This window comes from Streptopelia decaocto (assembly GCF_964273445.1).
Source record: "Streptopelia decaocto genome assembly, chromosome: 2".
Lineage (NCBI taxonomy): Eukaryota > Metazoa > Chordata > Aves > Columbiformes > Columbidae > Streptopelia > Streptopelia decaocto.
In genome coordinates this window covers 108,841,232-108,860,990 of record NC_138655.1, presented here as the reverse complement: position 1 = coordinate 108,860,990, position 19,759 = coordinate 108,841,232, and the positions used below count along the sequence as shown (strand labels likewise).

General features: G+C 43.9%; 1 protein-coding gene across 5 annotated transcripts in view; it reads left to right on the top strand.

The window, feature by feature from the left end:
* GOLGA4 (golgin A4) overlaps positions 1–19,759 on the top strand; it is a 107,026-nt gene that overhangs the window by 34,420 nt on the left and 52,847 nt on the right. For all 5 annotated transcript variants that reach the window (XM_082045316.1, XM_082045315.1, XM_082045313.1 and 2 more), the window contains exon 2: positions 13,006–13,101. In XM_082045316.1, coding sequence (XP_081901442.1) covers positions 13,006–13,101 — 96 coding nt within the window. The remainder of the gene's footprint in view (positions 1–13,005; positions 13,102–19,759) is intronic.

Sequence of the window (19,759 nt, the reverse complement as noted above, 5' to 3'; positions counted from 1 at the left end):
CAGACACAACCAGGTGAGGCTTTGCATGGGTGGTAGGGTGTTTGTTGGTTGCATGGGTGTAGGTGTGTTTTGATTGCTGTGGCTTGGTTAGGCTTAGGGAGTTCCTGTTATTTAGGATGTGGCGGCTTGGTTGTTGAAGTTGGGTTGGTTTGGATTGGCTTGCAGCCGGTGGATGTAGGTGTAGGTGCATTTGGTAGCTTGCTTTAGGTGATTTGGTTGATGTTGTTCAGGTTGTGTATGTTTGTATTATTTAGGAAGGGTTAGGTTGGTTATTTTAGGCATTAGGTTTAGATGGGTGGTTTGTGGTGGTTACTCTTTTTAGGCCCTTTTTAAGTGTCTTGAGGTTGTTTGAGGTGGGTTGAGTTTAGGTTGCATAAGTTATTTGTGAGAGGGTGCTTTGGGTTGGATGTTGAGGGTGTTTTACGTGATGGTTTTTTGGTGTTAGGAGCCATTCTTTGGTTTGAGGTTGTGTCTGGATGATTTGGATGTGAGGGGGCGATCTGGCTGGGACACGTGCTGTCTTAAAAGCTGTCCTCTTCCTCCTTCCCCGCTGCATGTGTTTCCCTGCCTTGCTCAAAGAGGACGACCTTCCCCGCTAGAGGCGAACCACTGCTAGGTCAAGGGTATACGGTAGCTGCGCTGTGCTTGAGAACCTCCAAAGAAGCTCAGGGTCCATTAGTAGGAGAAGACAGGGTAGTGAAACTTCCAAGTCTCCAGACACAACCAGGTGAGGCTTTGCATGGGTGGTAGGGTGTTTGTTGGTTGCATGGGTGTAGGTGTGTTTTGATTGCTGTGGCTTGGTTAGGCTTAGGGAGTTCCTGTTATTTAGGATGTGGTGGCTTGGTTGTTGAAGTTGGGTTGGTTTAGATTGGCTTGCAGCCCGTGGATATAGGTGTAGGTGCATTTGGTAGCCTACTTTATGGTAATTTGGTTGATGTTGTTGAGTTTGTGTATGTTTGTATTATTTAGGAAGGGTTAGGTTGGTTATTTTAGGCATTAGGTTTAGATGGGTGGTTTGTGGTGGTTAATCTTTTTAGGCCCTTTTTAAGTGTCTTGAGGTTGTTTGAGGTGGGTTGAGTTTAGGTTGCATAAGTTATTTGTGAGAGGGTGCTTTGGGTTGGATGTTGAGGGTGTTTTAGGTGATGGTTTTTTGGTGTTAGGAGCCATTCTTTGGTTTGAGGTTGTGTCTGGATGATTTGGATGTGAGGGGGCGATCTGGCTGGGACACATGCTGTCTTAAAAGCTGTCCTATTCCTCCTTCCCCGCTGCATGTGTTTCCCTGCCTTGCTCAAAGAGGACGACCTTCCCCGCTAGAGGCGAACCACTGCTAGGTCAAGGGTATACGGTAGCTGCGCTGTGCTTGAGAACCTCCAAAGAAGCTCAGGGTCCATTAGTAGGAGAAGACAGGGTAGTGAAACTTCCAAGTCTCCAGACACAACCAGGTGAGGCTTTGCATGGGTGGTAGGGTGTTTGTTGGTTGCATGGGTGTAGGTGTGTTTTGATTGCTGTGGCTTGGTTAGGCTTAGGGAGTTCCTGTTATTTAGGATGTGGTGGCTTGGTTGTTGAAGTTGGGTTGGTTTGGATTGGCTTGCAGCCCGTGGATATAGGTGTAGGTGCATTTGGTAGCTTGCTTTATGGTAATTTGGTTGATGTTGTTGAGTTTGTGTATGTTTGTATTATTTAGGAAGGGTTAGGTTGGTTATTTTAGGCATTAGGTTTAGATGGGTGGTTTGAGGTGGTTACTCTTTTTAGTCCCTTTTTAAGTGTCTTGAGGTTGTTTGAGGTGGGTTGAGTTTAGGTTGCATAAGTTATTTGTGAGAGGGTGCTTTGGGTTGGATGTTGAGGGTGTTTTAGGTGATGGTTTTTTGGTGTTAGGAGCCATTCTTTGGTCTGAGGTTGTGTCTGGATGATTTGGATGTGAGGGGGCGATCTGGCTGGGACACGTGCTGTCTTAAAAGCTGTCCTCTTCCTCCTTCCCCGCTGCATGTGTTTCCCTGCCTTGCTCAAAGAGGACGACCTTCCCCGCTAGAGGCGAACCACTGCTAGGTCAAGGGTATACGGTAGCTGCGCTGTGCTTGAGAACCTCCAAAGAAGCTCAGGGTCCATTAGTAGGAGAAGACAGGGTAGTGAAACTTCCAAGTCTCCAGACACAACCAGGTGAGGCTTTGCATGGGTGGTAGGGTGTTTGTTGGTTGCATGGGTTTAGGTGTGTTTTGATTGCTGTGGCTTGGTTAGGCTTAGGGAGTTCCTGTTATTTAGGATGTGGCGGCTTGGTTGTTGAAGTTGGGTTGGTTTGGATTGGCTTGCAGCCGGTGGATGTAGGTGTAGGTGCATTTGGTAGCTTGCTTTATGGTAATTTGGTTGATGTTGTTGAGTTTGTGTATGTTTGTATTATTTAGGAAGGGTTAGGTTGGTTATTTTAGGCATTAGGTTTAGATGGGTGGTTTGTGGTGGTTACTCTTTTTAGGCCCTTTTTAAGTGTCTTGAGGTTGTTTGAGGTGGGTTGAGTTTAGGTTGCATAAGTTATTTGTGAGAGGGTGCTTTGGGTTGGATGTTGACGGTGTTTTAGGTGATGGTTTTTTGGTGTTAGGAGCCATTCTTTGGTTTGAGGTTGTGTCTGGATGATTTGGATGTGAGGGGGCGATCTGGCTGGGACACATGCTGTCTTAAAAGCTGTCCTATTCCTCCTTCCCCGCTGCATGTGTTTCCCTGCCTTGCTCAAAGAGGACGACCTTCCCCGCTAGAGGCGAACCACTGCTAGGTCAAGGGTATACGGTAGCTGCGCTGTGCTTGAGAACCTCCAAAGAAGCTCAGGGTCCATTAGTAGGAGAAGACAGGGTAGTGAAACTTCCAAGTCTCCAGACACAACCAGGTGAGGCTTTGCATGGGTGGTAGGGTGTTTGTTGGTTGCATGGGTGTAGGTGTGTTTTGATTGCTGTGGCTTGGTTAGGCTTAGGGAGTTCCTGTTATTTAGGATGTGGTGGCTTGGTTGTTGAAGTTGGGTTGGTTTGGATTGGCTTGCAGCCCGTGGATATAGGTGTAGGTGCATTTGGTAGCTTGCTTTATGGTAATTTGGTTGATGTTGTTGAGTTTGTGTATGTTTGTATTATTTAGGAAGGGTTAGGTTGGTTATTTTAGGCATTAGGTTTAGATGGGTGGTTTGAGGTGGTTACTCTTTTTAGTCCCTTTTTAAGTGTCTTGAGGTTGTTTGAGGTGGGTTGAGTTTAGGTTGCATAAGTTATTTGTGAGAGGATGCTTTGGGTTGGATGTTGAGGGTGTTTTAGGTGATGGTTTTTTGGTGTTAGGAGCCATTCTTTGGTCTGAGGTTGTGTCTGGATGATTTGGATGTGAGGGGGCGATCTGGCTGGGACACGTGCTGTCTTAAAAGCTGTCCTCTTCCTCCTTCCCCGCTGCATGTGTTTCCCTGCCTTGCTCAAAGAGGACGACCTTCCCCGCTAGAGGCGAACCACTGCTAGGTCAAGGGTATACGGTAGCTGCGCTGTGCTTGAGAACCTCCAAAGAAGCTCAGGGTCCATTAGTAGGAGAAGACAGGGTAGTGAAACTTCCAAGTCTCCAGACACAACCAGGTGAGGCTTTGCATGGGTGGTAGGGTGTTTGTTGGTTGCATGGGTTTAGGTGTGTTTTGATTGCTGTGGCTTGGTTAGGCTTAGGGAGTTCCTGTTATTTAGGATGTGGCGGCTTGGTTGTTGAAGTTGGGTTGGTTTGGATTGGCTTGCAGCCGGTGGATGTAGGTGTAGGTGCATTTGGTAGCTTGCTTTATGGTAATTTGGTTGATGTTGTTGAGTTTGTGTATGTTTGTATTATTTAGGAAGGGTTAGGTTGGTTATTTTAGGCATTAGGTTTAGATGGGTGGTTTGTGGTGGTTACTCTTTTTAGGCCCTTTTTAAGTGTCTTGAGGTTGTTTGAGGTGGGTTGAGTTTAGGTTGCATAAGTTATTTGTGAGAGGGTGCTTTGGGTTGGATGTTGAGGGTGTTTTAGGTGATGGTTTTTTGGTGTTAGGAGCCATTCTTTGGTCTGAGGTTGTGTCTGGATGATTTGGATGTGAGGGGGCGATCTGGCTGGGACACGTGCTGTCTTAAAAGCTGTCCTCTTCCTCCTTCCCCGCTGCATGTGTTTCCCTGCCTTGCTCAAAGAGGACGACCTTCCCCGCTAGAGGCGAACCACTGCTAGGTCAAGGGTATACGGTAGCTGCGCTGTGCTTGAGAACCTCCAAAGAAGCTCAGGGTCCATTAGTAGGAGAAGACAGGGTAGTGAAACTTCCAAGTCTCCAGACACAACCAGGTGAGGCTTTGCATGGGTGGTAGGGTGTTTGTTGGTTGCATGGGTGTAGGTGTGTTTTGATTGCTGTGGCTTGGTTAGGCTTAGGGAGTTCCTGTTATTTAGGATGTGGTGGCTTGGTTGTTGAAGTTGGGTTGGTTTGGATTGGCTTGCAGCCGGTGGATGTAGGTGTAGGTGCATTTGGTAGCTTGCTTTAGGTGATTTGGTTGATGTTGTTGAGTTTGTGTATGTTTGTATTATTTAGGAAGGGTTAGGTTGGTTATTTTAGGCATTAGGTTTAGATGGGTGATTTGTGGTGGTTACTCTTTTTAGGCCCTTTTTAAGTGTCTTGAGGTTGTTTGAGGTGGGTTGAGTTTAGGTTGCATAAGTTATTTGTGAGAGGGTGCTTTGGGTTGGATGTTGAGGGTGTTTTAGGTGATGGTTTTTTGGTGTTAGGAGCCATTCTTTGGTTTGAGGTTGTGTCTGGATGATTTGGATGTGAGGGGGCGATCTGGCTGGGACACGTGCTGTCTTAAAAGCTGTCCTCTTCCTCCTTCCCCGCTGCATGTGTTTCCCTGCCTTGCTCAAAGAGGACGACCTTCCCCGCTAGAGGCGAACCACTGCTAGGTCAAGGGTATACGGTAGCTGCGCTGTGCTTGAGAACCTCCAAAGAAGCTCAGGGTCCATTAGTAGGAGAAGACAGGGTAGTGAAACTTCCAAGTCTCCAGACACAACCAGGTGAGGCTTTGCATGGGTGGTAGGGTGTTTGTTGGTTGCATGGGTTTAGGTGTGTTTTGATTGCTGTGGCTTGGTTAGGCTTAGGGAGTTCCTGTTATTTAGGATGTGGTGGCTTGGTTGTTGAAGTTGGGTTGGTTTGGATTGGCTTGCAGCCGGTGGATGTAGGTGTAGGTGCATTTGGTAGCTTGCTTTAGGTGATTTGGTTGATGTTGTTGAGTTTGTGTATGTTTGTATTATTTAGGAAGGGTTAGGTTGGTTATTTTAGGCATTAGGTTTAGATGGGTAGTTTGTGGTGGTTACTCTTTTTAGGCCCTTTTTAAGTGTCTTGAGGTTGTTTGAGGTGGGTTGAGTTTAGGTTGCATAAGTTATTTGTGAGAGGGTGCTTTGGGTTGGATGTTGAGGGTCTTTTAGGTGATGGTTTTTTGGTGTTAGGAGCCATTCTTTGGTTTGAGGTTGTGTCTGGATGATTTGGATGTGAGGGGGCGATCTGGCTGGGACACGTGCTGTCTTAAAAGCTGTCCTCTTCCTCCTTCCCCGCTGCATGTGTTTCCCTGCCTTGCTCAAAGAGGACGACCTTCCCCGCTAGAGGCGAACCACTGCTAGGTCAAGGGTATACGGTAGCTGCGCTGTGCTTGAGAACCTCCAAAGAAGCTCAGGGTCCATTAGTAGGAGAAGACAGGGTAGTGAAACTTCCAAGTCTCCAGACACAACCAGGTGAGGCTTTGCATGGGTGGTAGGGTGTTTGTTGGTTGCATGGGTGTAGGTGTGTTTTGATTGCTGTGGCTTGGTTAGGCTTAGGGAGTTCCTGTTATTTAGGATGTGGTGGCTTGGTTGTTGAAGTTGGGTTGGTTTAGATTGGCTTGCAGCCCGTGGATATAGGTGTAGGTGCATTTGGTAGCCTACTTTATGGTAATTTGGTTGATGTTGTTGAGTTTGTGTATGTTTGTATTATTTAGGAAGGGTTAGGTTGGTTATTTTAGGCATTAGGTTTAGATGGGTGGTTTGTGGTGGTTAATCTTTTTAGGCCCTTTTTAAGTGTCTTGAGGTTGTTTGAGGTGGGTTGAGTTTAGGTTGCATAAGTTATTTGTGAGAGGGTGCTTTGGGTTGGATGTTGAGGGTGTTTTAGGTGATGGTTTTTTGGTGTTAGGAGCCATTCTTTGGTTTGAGGTTGTGTCTGGATGATTTGGATGTGAGGGGGCGATCTGGCTGGGACACATGCTGTCTTAAAAGCTGTCCTCTTCCTCCTTCCCCGCTGCATGTGTTTCCCTGCCTTGCTCAAAGAGGACGACCTTCCCCGCTAGAGGCGAACCACTGCTAGGTCAAGGGTATACGGTAGCTGCGCTGTGCTTGAGAACCTCCAAAGAAGCTCAGGGTCCATTAGTAGGAGAAGACAGGGTAGTGAAACTTCCAAGTCTCCAGACACAACCAGGTGAGGCTTTGCATGGGTGGTAGGGTGTTTGTTGGTTGCATGGGTTTAGGTGTGTTTTGATTGCTGTGGCTTGGTTAGGCTTAGGGAGTTCCTGTTATTTAGGATGTGGTGGCTTGGTTGTTGAAGTTGGGTTGGTTTGGATTGGCTTGCAGCCGGTGGATGTAGGTGTAGGTGCATTTGGTAGCTTGCTTTAGGTGATTTGGTTGATGTTGTTCAGGTTGTGTATGTTTGTATTATTTAGGAAGGGTTAGGTTGGTTATTTTAGGCATTAGGTTTAGATGGGTGGTTTGTGGTGGTTAATCTTTTTAGGCCCTTTTTAAGTGTCTTGAGGTTGTTTGAGGTGGGTTGAGTTTAGGTTGCATAAGTTATTTGTGAGAGGGTGCTTTGGGTTGGATGTTGAGGGTGTTTTAGGTGATGGTTTTTTGGTGTTAGGAGCCATTCTTTGGTCTGAGGTTGTGTCTGGATGATTTGGATGTGAGGGGGCGATCTGGCTGGGACACGTGCTGTCTTAAAAGCTGTCCTCTTCCTCCTTCCCCGCTGCATGTGTTTCCCTGCCTTGCTCAAAGAGGACGACCTTCCCCGCTAGAGGCGAACCACTGCTAGGTCAAGGGTATACGGTAGCTGCGCTGTGCTTGAGAACCTCCAAAGAAGCTCAGGGTCCATTAGTAGGAGAAGACAGGGTAGTGAAACTTCCAGGTCTCCAGACACAACCAGGTGAGGCTTTGCATGGGTGGTAGGGTGTTTGTTGGTTGCATGGGTGTAGGTGTGTTTTGATTGCTGTGGCTTGGTTAGGCTTAGGGAGTTCCTGTTATTTAGGATGTGGTGGCTTGGTTGTTGAAGTTGGGTTGGTTTAGATTCGCCCCCGGGCCAGCTCTGGCAGTGGACACAGGAGGCTGCTCCTTTTTATCCAGCCCAGGTCATTGTGCCTGCTGCGTTGCCAGCTGCTAGCATTATGAGATCGGGTTGACCGGGCCCCTGTGTGCAGCCCTGCCCGCCCACCCTCCGCCCAGCACCCGTGGGAGGAAGCCTTTGGGTTGCTGGCCCTGAATCAGTCTCTGTGCTCATGAGCCCCAGGGGGCTGTCTGTGCATTTGGTGGCCATGCACTGGGCACAGCTGCTGGGTGGCCATTCGGCTCCCAAGGACAAACCTTGTGCTGTTACTCTTCTTTCAGGCCATAGGAGAAACTCTGCAGCCCAGTGACCACTCCAGTAGCCATTGCCTGTCTGTGCCACAGCTAACACCCATTAGGCCGGGCAGTGAGGTGGATCAGGGCTTGATCTTTCTGGACATAACCCCTTTTTTGGAGTGTAAGGGGTGTCAGGCAACCTGAGCCTCAAGGGAAGCAGAAGTGTAAGCAGAGCCATAGTCTGGGATGGATGGTGGCAACAGACCACTGTTGATTTAAGACAGGCCTTGAAAAATAAGTGAGCAGAGGTTACACTGATATTCAGGAAAGCTTGGTCATTTTCAGACCTAGAGCATTTGGATCTGTTCCCAAAGCACAGCCAGGCAAATGACAGCCCTTCCCAACTGTAACAAATAGCCCATTGCTGCTTTTGCTGTTATGTCCCCACATCCCACTCAAACAAAATTGCATAGCTGCTCTGTTAAAACAAACACGCTGCTATTGCCCCCTCTCCCTTGAGACTCTACATGAGGGCAGGGAGTCCCCTGTACCATGTGCCCTGCCCACCTGCTGGGCCTTTCTCAGGGAGGGTCGGGTGCTACTCTACTGGTCGATTTCCCTCCCCCACTCCCTGATGCTCCTCAACCTGCTTACCTCCTCCCTGAGCTCTGTCACTAAGCAGAGGAGTTGTTCTACCTGGGCACACCTCCCACAGCTGTGTTCACCGCTGCCATACGGTATCGGTGTAAAAGCAGGGCGCATCCTGCAACGTCTTCCCACTGGGTCCCTGTCTGTGCAGCTGCATCACTTGTGGTTCGGGTCGGCCTTACAGACGCCACGGCTTTCTGCCGGGTGGACACCACGGCTTTCTGCCGGGTGGACACCACAGTCCCTGCTCGAGCTGGCAGAGCTTCTCTTCCTGCGCACCCTTCCGTGCAAACTGCCTTGTCCCGCTGTGTTTACAGCGCTCATGCTCCATAGCGGTGCCCAGGCTGCTGTTTACAGGCGTGGTCACCGCTGTGACCGACCAAGTCCAAGTTTCGCCAGCGACTCTCGCGAGAGTTGGCGGCTCCTAGTGCTTCCCTGGCGGTCCCCTGCCTCGGGAAAACCTTGTCCGCGCCCAAAAGTTGCCGCTTTTGCCGCTGCTTTTGCTGCAGATTCGGATTAGCTCCGCCGCGGCTCCGCTCGGCGGCTGACTGGCCGTGCCGCTTACCGCCTGTTTACATCTCGCGCCGTTGCCCCGGCAACGCCCAGGTCTCGTCAACGACTCTCGCGAGTCTTGACGGGTCCTCGCGCGGCCCCGGCCGGCGCGTGCAGCGGCAGAGCGTGCCGATGCGCTCGTGCAGGCGCTCGTGCCTCTGACTCGGATCAGCTCCGCAGCAGCTCCCCCATTGTACTATGGTTTTCTGCAATCCAGATTTAAAAGACCTGACCGTGAATTTCACTCTTTCATCCGTTTGATGACAGCATGAAGGGTGTATGAAGGGTGGAGCCTCAGAGATGTGTTAAAGGGACGTTCACCCATCAGCAGCCTGCTGGAGCCCGTCTCCACATAGTCACCACCAGCCTTCAACCAGCTGGCTGCGAACAGATGGACTGTGTGAGTGGGCTCTGAGCTAGAAGGTGTTGATGTCAGTCCAGCCACTTTCAAAATGGCCATATGCTTCCCAGGGAATGAAATATCCACAGCTACCATTAACTGAGCTCCTGTTTTGGAGTTTTCATTGGAGAACATGCTAAATCAGCCCAGACACTGAAAAAGCTACAAAAGACAAAACACTGCTGGGTGACTGCGGTGCGGTTTGTGGCATGGTTGTCTGTGGGCATATGCTTGACTCTCCAGGAGTGTGAATAAAGGTTGCTGATGATTTTTTTGAATGAATTCTGCAGGTGTTTAGTGAAGAGGAAGATTGTTGCTGGTTATTCTAAGATGGGTGAGCAGGTGGCTGGCCAGGTGGCCACCTAGGACTAAAAGATAGCTAGCTGCCTCTCTTTAAGAGGCCCTACATGCCAGGAGGATGGCTGCAAAGGAGGAGTGAAGATTTTCCCATTGTATGCCCACCTGAAACCACCTGAGGATGTTGGTGTGATGAAATTACTGATGACACCATTCAGATACAAAGGAACTTATTTTTTTAATTAATAAAAGAAAGTTTGAAAACCGGTCTTGTATCACACACACGGTAATGACTTTGAGCGTAGCAGGGACCAAAACTGAACACAGTATTCCACATGTGGTCTGACAAGCACTGAGTGGGATGATGACTTCTTTGTCTCTGCTGGTGATGCCCCCTCTGATGCAGCCCAGTGTCCTGTTGGCTGCTTTTGCTGCAGCAGCACCCTGGTCACTCATATTGAGCTTCTGGTCCACCAGGACCCTTTCCGCACGGCTGCTTCCCAGCCGGGAAGATCCCAGCCTGTGCTGCACTCCTGGATTACGTTTTCCCAGGTGCAAGATCTTACACTTGTCCTTGTTGAGCTTCATAACATTCTTATTAGCCCACTCTTCCAGCCTATCCAGGTCATCCTGCAGGGTGGCTCTCCTGATATATCCACTTCCCTACTCGGTTTGGTGGGGTACACTTGATCCAGATCACTTATGAAGATGTTAAATGGTGTTGGGCCCTATATAGATCCCTGGAGACCCCACTTGTGGTAAGTTTTCATTTTGAAAAGGAGCCATTTACTTCCACCCATTGCCCCACCTGCCACAGAGACCTCTTGTCTAGACCGTGACGTGACATTTTCCCTAGAAGGAGGCCATGGGAGACTGTATCAAAAGCCTTGGAGAAATCCAGGTGAACATTGTCCACCACTAGCCCCACATGAACTGAGCCGGTTACTATGCCATAGAAGGTGATCAGGTTTGTCAAGCACAAGTTGCCCCTCTTGAATCCACACTAGGTATTCACAGTCATGTGCTTCAACTGAGTTGTGATGGCCTCCAGGAGGATTCATTCCAGAACTTTTCCACTGACTGAAGTCAGACTGATTGGTCTTTAAGCCCTTCTTGTAGATGAGGTGATATTAGCCTTCTTCCAGTCTTCTGGGACATCCCCTGATCTCCACGACTTCCCAGAGATTTTGGAGAGGATCCTCACAATGTCAGCCACCTCTCTCAGGCAGATATTGTCAGGGCCCATCCATTTGTAGGGGTTGAGCTCCTGTAGTACTTCCTGTACCAACTCTTCCTTCACTGACATGAGGAAACACTTTTTTAACAAGAGCGTGGTCAAACCCTGGAACAGGCTTTCTGGAGGTGTCACATGCCTGTCAGTGTTGAAGAGACATTTGGACAAAGGCCTTACTACCTTGTCTCAACTTTCGGTCAGCCCTTGAAGTGGTCAGGCAGTTGGACTAGATAGCTGTTGTCATAGGACCCCTGGACCTGAACTGTGCTCTCCTGTTTCATCTCCCCTGTTCTATACAACTTCAGTTACATAATCTTTTCGTTCGTTGCGTGAGGTCAACGAATACTCGTGCTGCAGAGCTTAGTGCCACTGCCCTGGCTGTAAATGGACAAGAGGTCTGAGTGCAGCAGTGAAAACTGGAGAACTGTTAAGGACAGGATGAAGAGATACATTCATACTCGTTTAAGACAGTAGGAAAGTGGTGATGAATGTTTGGAAACCGTTTCCCTTCTGTGTGGTGAGGGCCAGAAGCAATCTTCTTTAAATCACTGGCATTAGGTTAGGGAGTAGGAATGGAAGGAGTAGAGTACACTACTGGCACGAGTAGATTGTTGCAGCTTTGGGCACCACAGTAGAAAAAGGATATAAAGCTACCAGAGAGTGTCCGGAGGAGGGTAACGAAGTTGGTGAAGGGTTTGGAGAGGAAGCCGTATGAGGAGCAGCTAAAGTCACTTGGCTTGTTCAGCCCGGAGGAGACTGAGGGGAGACCTCATTGGGGCCTACACAAGGGAAGGAGGAGGGGTGGGCACTGATCTCTCAGGCAGCCAGGGATGATGCCCGAGGGAACGTCAGGAAGATGTGCTGGGGAGGTTTAGGTTGGCCATTAGGAAAAGGTTCTTCCCCCAGAGGGTGGTGGAGCACTGGAACAGGCTCCCCAGGGAGGTGTGACGGCCCCAAGCCTGACAGTGTTCAAGAAGAGGCTGGACATGCACTCAGAAACATGATGTGAATTTTGGGGTTGTCCTATGCAGAGACAGGAGTTGGACTTGATGATCCTTGTGGGTCCCTTCCAACTCAGGACATTCTATGATTCTTTGAAACCCTGGGAACAGTTTTGGTGTGCAGTTTTTCAGCAGGATATAGAGAGATGAATGGTTACTTGGTGCTAGGTGAGGTGTTTGACTTTGGAGTTGAATTTTGAGGTGGATCCAGTTGGCGAGACCTGTAACTGTGACTGATTTAGAATAATCTTGTGTTTCGTATGATATTGGAGTTAATTCCTTTGTCTCTAAATTTTACAAAACATACTCATTATTTTAGGCTACAAAGTGAGTGCAATTCTCAAAAAAACCTGTGTTTTTTGGTAATATCTTTTCAGTGGTCTGATAGTCTGTCAGTCATACTTTACAAGATCCAACTCTTGTCTTGTGAGACAGGCATTTGCAAGGCAGAATTTCTGTATGCAGCCTCAATGATGTTACTGTCTTAAATTATTTGTGTAGTTGTTTGTTTGTGAGGTTTTTGTTGTTCTTTATTTGTTTGGTTTTGTGAGTTTTTTTCAACACTTTGTTCATTCCTGTTATATTAGAGAATATACCTAACAAGAGACATTCCTAATTAGTTTATTTGTACATAAAAGGTTGTTAATATTTTAATTTTCATTACATTTACACTAAAATCTTATATTTTAGTTTTGAAATACGAGCCTGGCAAACTGCAGTTGGTTTGGGTTGGAGTGGGTTGTTGAAACCTCACTTAGCATGAAGTTGTGAAATTTCTTTGCATAGATGTTCAGAGCTGACAGGAAAAGGTTCATTTTGTCATAATAAAATGTGCCATTTTATTTTGCTCTTTTTCTTTGTTTAGATTCAATTTTATAAGTACTTTTTTCTTATTTTGTCATTTTTTGTTTGTTTATGTCTTAAGGGAATCAGTTGGTATTCTGTATGTAAATGTCCCTGTCAGTTTGCAAAACTTTTAAACCTTAAGCAACTGTACAATGGTACTGAAGTGTTAGGAGGTTTGAGTTTCGAATTTGGTCTAAGTAGACCAGGGTTGCAAAGAATCAAAATAACTAATTTTGTTGCATGCTCTCATCATGGATTCATGATGTGTTCCTTTCTGGGACTTTGTAGTAAGGTAGAACTTGTCAGAGACAGTACATAGAACTGGTTGTTCCCTTTAAAAGGATGATCCAGACCAGGCTTTACTGAGATGTTAGAGTTAGGAATTGTTGAAGTAAATTATGGTACGGAATAATTAGCTCTGGACGTAATATTTGATATATGTGATCTTTGTGTAGGTTCCTTCCAAATCCCCTCCACCAACTGGCAACAGAAGCAGGACATCTTCATTTACAGATCAGAATGATGAAAGCACTTCAACACCAGACAAAGAGGTCAGTTGAGAACCATTTTTCTGTATTTTTCAACTTTCAAGAAAATAAAAGAAAAATCGAACTTTATGTCCTTTATTAACTTTGCTTTTTTGACTTCTTAATCTCACTCTTTTCTGTGCATTTATAGGTATGAATACTCTATTTTTTAGGTTAAATACTGAAGTGTTTAAGTAAAACAGACCTTTAAGCATTAGTGATTAACCCCCCAATTAGCAAACCTTTTAAATCATTCTTTAGGTCTTAAAAATCTTACCCCTGAACTGAACTCAGGGAGGTAGTGGGACAGAATTTATAGTCAGAGACAGTAACTTTGTTTTTTATTCCTCTTTTGGTTGAAAAGTTGGTGGAATCCAGTTAACTACATAGGTAACTTGAGGTTGATGAGCCTAAAGGCTTAAACAGAGCTCTTCTAGGTGCTTCTAATCATACGAGTAATTATTAAATTTAAACAGCCCCCAAAAAAACAAATCAAAATGAAACAACGAACAACAACAACAAAAAAGCCCAAACAAAACCAACAACAAAAAAACAACAACAAACCAAACTGAGTTTAAATCATGAAATGTAAAATATCATTAAAATTACGATCAGGATGATGGGTAACCGTGACTTGCATAATAGAGCAAACAGAGGAGATTATCCACTCACTTTTTTTCATATTGAGCACTGTGGCCTTTTTGAAGTGGCTTGATTAAAAAGTAAAAAATAAACAGACAATATAAGCCCTTGCTTTGTGAGTGTGAAAACAGGCTGGTGGAGTAAAGCAGGGGACTGCTGTGGTTCTGTGAACTTTGTGAAAGGAAATGTTGAGTTCCTAACCAGAAATCCAGTTGCTGGGTTTTGCTACAAAAAAATATGTGCTTTCTTGCAGTAGGACAATCCACTTAAATTTTTTACACCACTTTTTCTTCAGGAGATGATCAGCTATACCTGAAATTTGTCTTAGATACCATTATTAATGCTTCCAGTGATTACGGCTTGGCAGTTTGCTTCCTGCAGCGATAATAGAAATAAAAGAGTATGTGGTGAATTTGTTTTGCATTTTGGAACTACAGTATTGAGTTTTCTAATAAATGCTGATTTTTCTCTACTGTTACATGTATGTATGTATGTATGTATGTATGTATGTATGTATGTATGTATGTAATGATTTCCCTCTGTCCCCGGAGAGAGATTTTCTGTTAACCGATGCTCTAAAATGTCAGCAATCACTGTCTCCCAGGATAAATTAAGTGTTTCAGTAAGGAGAGTTTGCTGGTTTTGTTTGTTTGATCGCTTGTGGTTGTTTGGTGTTTTTTGTTCGGTTGGTTGTTTTTGGTTTTATTTTTTTAAATTATATGTATCCATTGTAGCAAATACTGGAGGTGAAAGGACTGATTCGGCCAAGGTTTTCAGAATTTTAAGCACCAAAAGCTTAGTGGAATATGAAATTTTGAAACCATGAGACTCAGTGATGCTCCGTGCAGCTCATTCACTGTTTTTTGTCAATTGTTAACTTGGTGCTGCCTACACAAAAGGATGAAATCTTCCTCTCTCTTTTCAGTGGTAAATAAAGGGAAAGATTAAGTGCTAACACATGTTATCCCTTTTATTATAAAAGTACCAACTGTTTTTCTGCTCAAATAGCTTGAATGAAAGGCATGAATGAAATAGCATGAATGAAAGGGACAATACTTTCCTTGTATATATTTTCAAGGATGTCTACTTCTGTTCCAGTTCTGAAAAAGGTTTGTGAGCCTGTAAGGTTATCTCTTTTTCAGTTTTATCAGTTGATTTAGTAAAAAGTACTACATCTCTTTACAATTTGGATAACATGTTTAAAAGATAAATGCATTTCCAAGTGTTGGTGGGTGCTGCTGCCATGTCAGCTGTATGTATCAATGCTTTCTGTAATGTTCATAATTTCTATGGAGAACTACAGTTTGTCTTGTACTACTTGATTAGATATATGTTGCCCGCCAGAAGACTCTTTTTCAGACTACTTTTACAGACAAACAGGGGAAGCAAACAATTCCCTGCAGGACAGACCAAGATATCTTGGGAGAGCATTATGCTTTAATACAGTGATTACACTGAAGTGATCAGAGAGGCAGAAGGAGAAAGAAGATTAAGAGTGGAAACAGTACTAAAGTGACCTCAGATCTATAGTTATCCTTGGGCTTAGGCAGCTGCTCTGAGAATTTATCGTGAAACATATCTTGTAGTTAGAAATTCAGAAAGTAGTGAAGTTGCTAAGGGAATGAAAAGATCTTTTTTTTTTTTTTTTTTTTTTGGTAAGGATGGTATTTATGTCAAATGGAAAATTTTACTAAAATGAAGATAAATTTAAATGATCAAGCCATGAAATCTCCTTTCTCCAAATATTTCTCATAAATGTTAACAGAATGATTAAAATCAAACGGTTTTAGAAACTTGTTTGTTGGATTCGATTTCCATAAAATTCAGTTCAGTGGCAGTATTATTATGATTAAAAAGATGCAGATAATCCATATTATGCTTGAAAATATATGCCCTGATTATATGGGTGCGTTATGTCTTTTGAGGGGGATTTTTTGCAGTGTTCTCATTTGATCGGGCAGAAGTTTTGTGTACAGGTGGCAATGGCATGATAATGAACTAAAGTTAGACACCATTTAACAAACTGAAGATGTTTTGGTTTTGAAGAATATCATATACTAAAACGTTCTTGTAGTATATGAATAATTGCTAACCCTTTTGGTACTGAAAGCTGAGGAATATCACAGTGTTTCGTAGTTGTTTTGTATGTTATCTGCCCTCTCTCTGGGCTGTCATTGTTTAGAATGTCTTCAATAGGTCAGGTTTCTGGATTTTTAGTGCTGTAATATCTAAGTTGCAAGTATTCCATGCAAAAGCTTTGATTTTATATTCAGAACATTTTTAGAATAAAAACAACTTCAGAGTGAATTACACTTGTAAATGACAGGATTGGTCAAATCAAAGAATTGTAATAAAACATACAGGCAAACATTCTTGCTTTACATTCTGCATTTAAAAGATTTTTTTTTTCCAAAATTCCAAAACATTCTCAGTTAGTAAAACCACAACAAACCACAAAGTTGTATGGTCCATTCATGGAATATGAGGTGAGTTTCTTTTTTGTGCCCACCTTCTTCTTCCTTCTGTTTTTGTTGAGCTGTGTATCTCCAGAGGCAGTGTTACAGAGAAACTTATAATTTTTTCGCGTAGAAGGAAAAAGCAGAAATTTGTCTATTTCCGTGTTCTGTTCTTGTAAGTAGCTCATAAAATATTACTACAGTGTGGCATGAAAGCATATATTGGTATTTCTACAGAAGTACCTTCCTTCAGACAATTTGCACATCAGATGCTTTCTGAGTTGGACGTGGTACCATTTGAAACAGCCCTGGATGATAAAAACGTGTACTTAGTGCTTCCAGTCTTTTCTAGGGAAGAATAGTGTTTGGTTTTCAGACTGTTACTGCTTCGACTCTTAAACAGAATTTGAGGTGAAATACATTACTTACATTCAATACAGTTCCTAGAAGTTCAAAATTTTCTTTCTGTTCTATAATATACTTATTTACAAGTCAGACCCAGCTGCAGAAGATAACAAAGCTGTTACAGTTCAGAGCCATCGGCTGCGAGCAAGCAGTGAACAGCTTGCTGTGCTCTCAGTGACCTGCCAAGCATGTGGATCCAAATATCACTCACATCCTTGTGAGTGTTATGGAAATGACAGCAGAGCACAATATACATAGTGCTTCTTAGAGCTGAAGATAAACCAGCCAAGATGGTTTTCAGTCTCACTTTAGTCCTGTGTAACGACTCTGGTTTTAAATTAATTGAAATGTTTTTCTAGTGTGGGCTATTAGTAAAGCAGGAGATGCAAAGCTGAAATAATATTCCTCCAGTACCTTGGTTGATGCTATATCTTTCCTGTATTCATATATTTAATTTGAAGTACTTAAATAGACATCGCCATGCAAAGACGGTAGTGGTTCAGATAAGTCTTTTTTTTTCTTTCTTTCTGACATGCAAATTTAAAACTAAATTTTGGGGGCTGTATAACCTATTCTGTATCTAGGCTTGGATTTTACAACTCCTGTATCTAGGCTTGGATTTTACAACCAGCATGTTTTGATTGCTCATAAGAATGAAATACAAACCAGAAGAGAGTTGTGGTTTGTTTCTGTACTACCTCTTTCTGAAAATGCAGTTCTGAACTATTAGATTCTGGGGCTTTTTTTAACTGAAGAGAGAAACCTTGAACTTTCAGCTCTTCAGTTTTTCCTATTCCCCAAGCACAGCAGGGATGAGACGTAAAAGGTTATGTTGCAGAGTGCACAAACCTTCTATAAATAGATATTTGTGTAGATCAGCAAATTACTGAATTATTCACAACTTTTTTCTGGCATTCCCCAAAATTATGTATTTATTTATTTTCCTGTAGGGAATGAGGAACTTGTCCGTAAGAGTTTAAACCTTTAGCCTGATCCCCAGCTCCTTGAACTAGATGACCAAATACTGGCTTGTCCCTTAGTTGACCTTATGGTGTGATCCCTTTTCCTGTAACTTACTGTGCCTGTATATAACAGCAAAACTGTCGTTGTACAATTATAGAACCTTTTAAGCATGAACACATGAGAAATGCACATATATCATGATGCGCTTAGCTAACAAAATGGACAGATTTTCAAATTTACTTGATATCCCTTTAATCTGAAATTTGGAACCACTGATTTTTGAATTTTTTTCCCTGACAGTGAAAAATTACTGCCTTTGGCAGTCAAACATGTATTATACATATGCAACGTGCATTGATTCAACTATTGCCATTTCCAGAGCCATGAGACTTGGGTCAGACTCTAAGCCCTGTTAAGTTCTGGTATTTGTTTCACAGCATATTAAGGAAGCCCTTTGATCTAGGGATCACATGTACTTTGGCCTTTGCGCCTCACTCATCAGAATCTTAGCAAAGGAAGGTTTGAGCGTGGCAATTCTTCAAAGGGAGGAGGAATAGCAAGAACGATATGAACACAGCTGGCTCTGGAGTAACACAGCTGGTTCTGGAGTTCAGAAAGTCCATGAAGAACAAGTAAGACTGCTTCCCTTTGGCCAAACTTGAGGCCTACAAAAATGGTTTCGAAATTTGAGAAAACAAAGGTTCTTTAAAACATTTCATATATTATTCTTTGATAATTCTGAAGGAAATAGCATCACCTGGTATCTGGCTTCATCATCTACTTTGCCTAATTTATAACTTTCTCTCCAAGATAGGAATGTTTGTTAGTTAGTAAAATTTTACTTGCAACAAAAAGAATAGGTGTTAAATATTGTGACAAAAGGTCAGCAATATCATAGCCTTAATTTTGTGCCTGTGATTAAGGTCAGTATGGGACTATGCCTGAAACAATGTTGGAAGGTTTTAGTAGGATTTCTATAGTGAATGTCAAGTATGATTTGATGGCATTCAAAGGCTTAGAGAAAGTTAGTTAAAGGATTATTTACATCTGTGCACATTCTGTCTGTTCCCAGTATGCTTCAGCCCAGCTGGACTCCCTGCTCATGTAATTTTATTGATCACATTACTGGCATAGCACTAATGTGGTGCTGGTGATACATTAGACAGTATAGCACTAGATATGTTTAATGTTTCTGAAGCTACTAAGATAATCTTGAAGTACAAGAATCCATTGTGGAAATATTTATATCTGTTTAGTTTTGGCAGACCAGCAAGTTTGTTACCTCTTTTCTGGGCAAAGGGGAATAATTTTTAGTGACTTTTAATACCCCCTGCACCCCTCAAGTTAACTAGACAGCTAGTTTTAAAGCCATAGTGAATAGTTGATTAAAAAAAATTAGAAGTACAGATAAAAATATATTGGAAAGCATTAGGTAGTGTAATTACAGGACTCATTAGACAGCTCTGCCTATAATTTAGCTGTAAAAATATAGCAGGTAGTGAGCTGCTGGAGTAACAGAAGTACTGTGAGCAAGTACTTAAACATTTTCATTGTTGGGTGCCCAACATCTGAGAACGGAGGGTGAACTCGCTAATGAGAAGATGCAGCAAGTTCTAAATGTGCTAAGGAAATACCACTCTGGGACCATGACTGAGTATATTCTGTGTTTGGTGGCTATTTGAAGTGTGAAACTCTTGTCTTGGCTGCTGGGGAGCAAATATTTTCGATTTCATGTCAATACAGTGATTACTGTTATGCCCCACTATTGTTGTCTTCTGCCCTTCTTTATCTTATTTATTTTATTTATTTTAGAGTGCACTATCAGCAAGTTTGCTGATGACACTAAGCTGAGGGGAGTGGCTGACACGCCAGAAGGCTGTGCTGCCATCCAGTGAGACCTGGACAGGCTGAAGAGTTGGACAGGGAAAAATTTAATTAAATATAACAAGGGAAAGTGTAGAGTCTTGCATCTGGGTAGGAACAACACCAGGTTCCAATATAAGTTGGGGAACAACCTATGAGAGAGCAGTGTAGGGGAAAGGGACCTGGGGGTCCTGGTGGACAGCAGGATGACCATGAGCCAGCACTGTGCCCTTGTGGCCAGGAAGGCCAATGGCATCCTGGGGTGTATTAGAAGCGGGGGTGGTTAGTAGGTCGAGAGAGGTTCTCCTTCCCCTCTACTCTGCCCTGGTGAGACCACATCTGGAATATTGTGT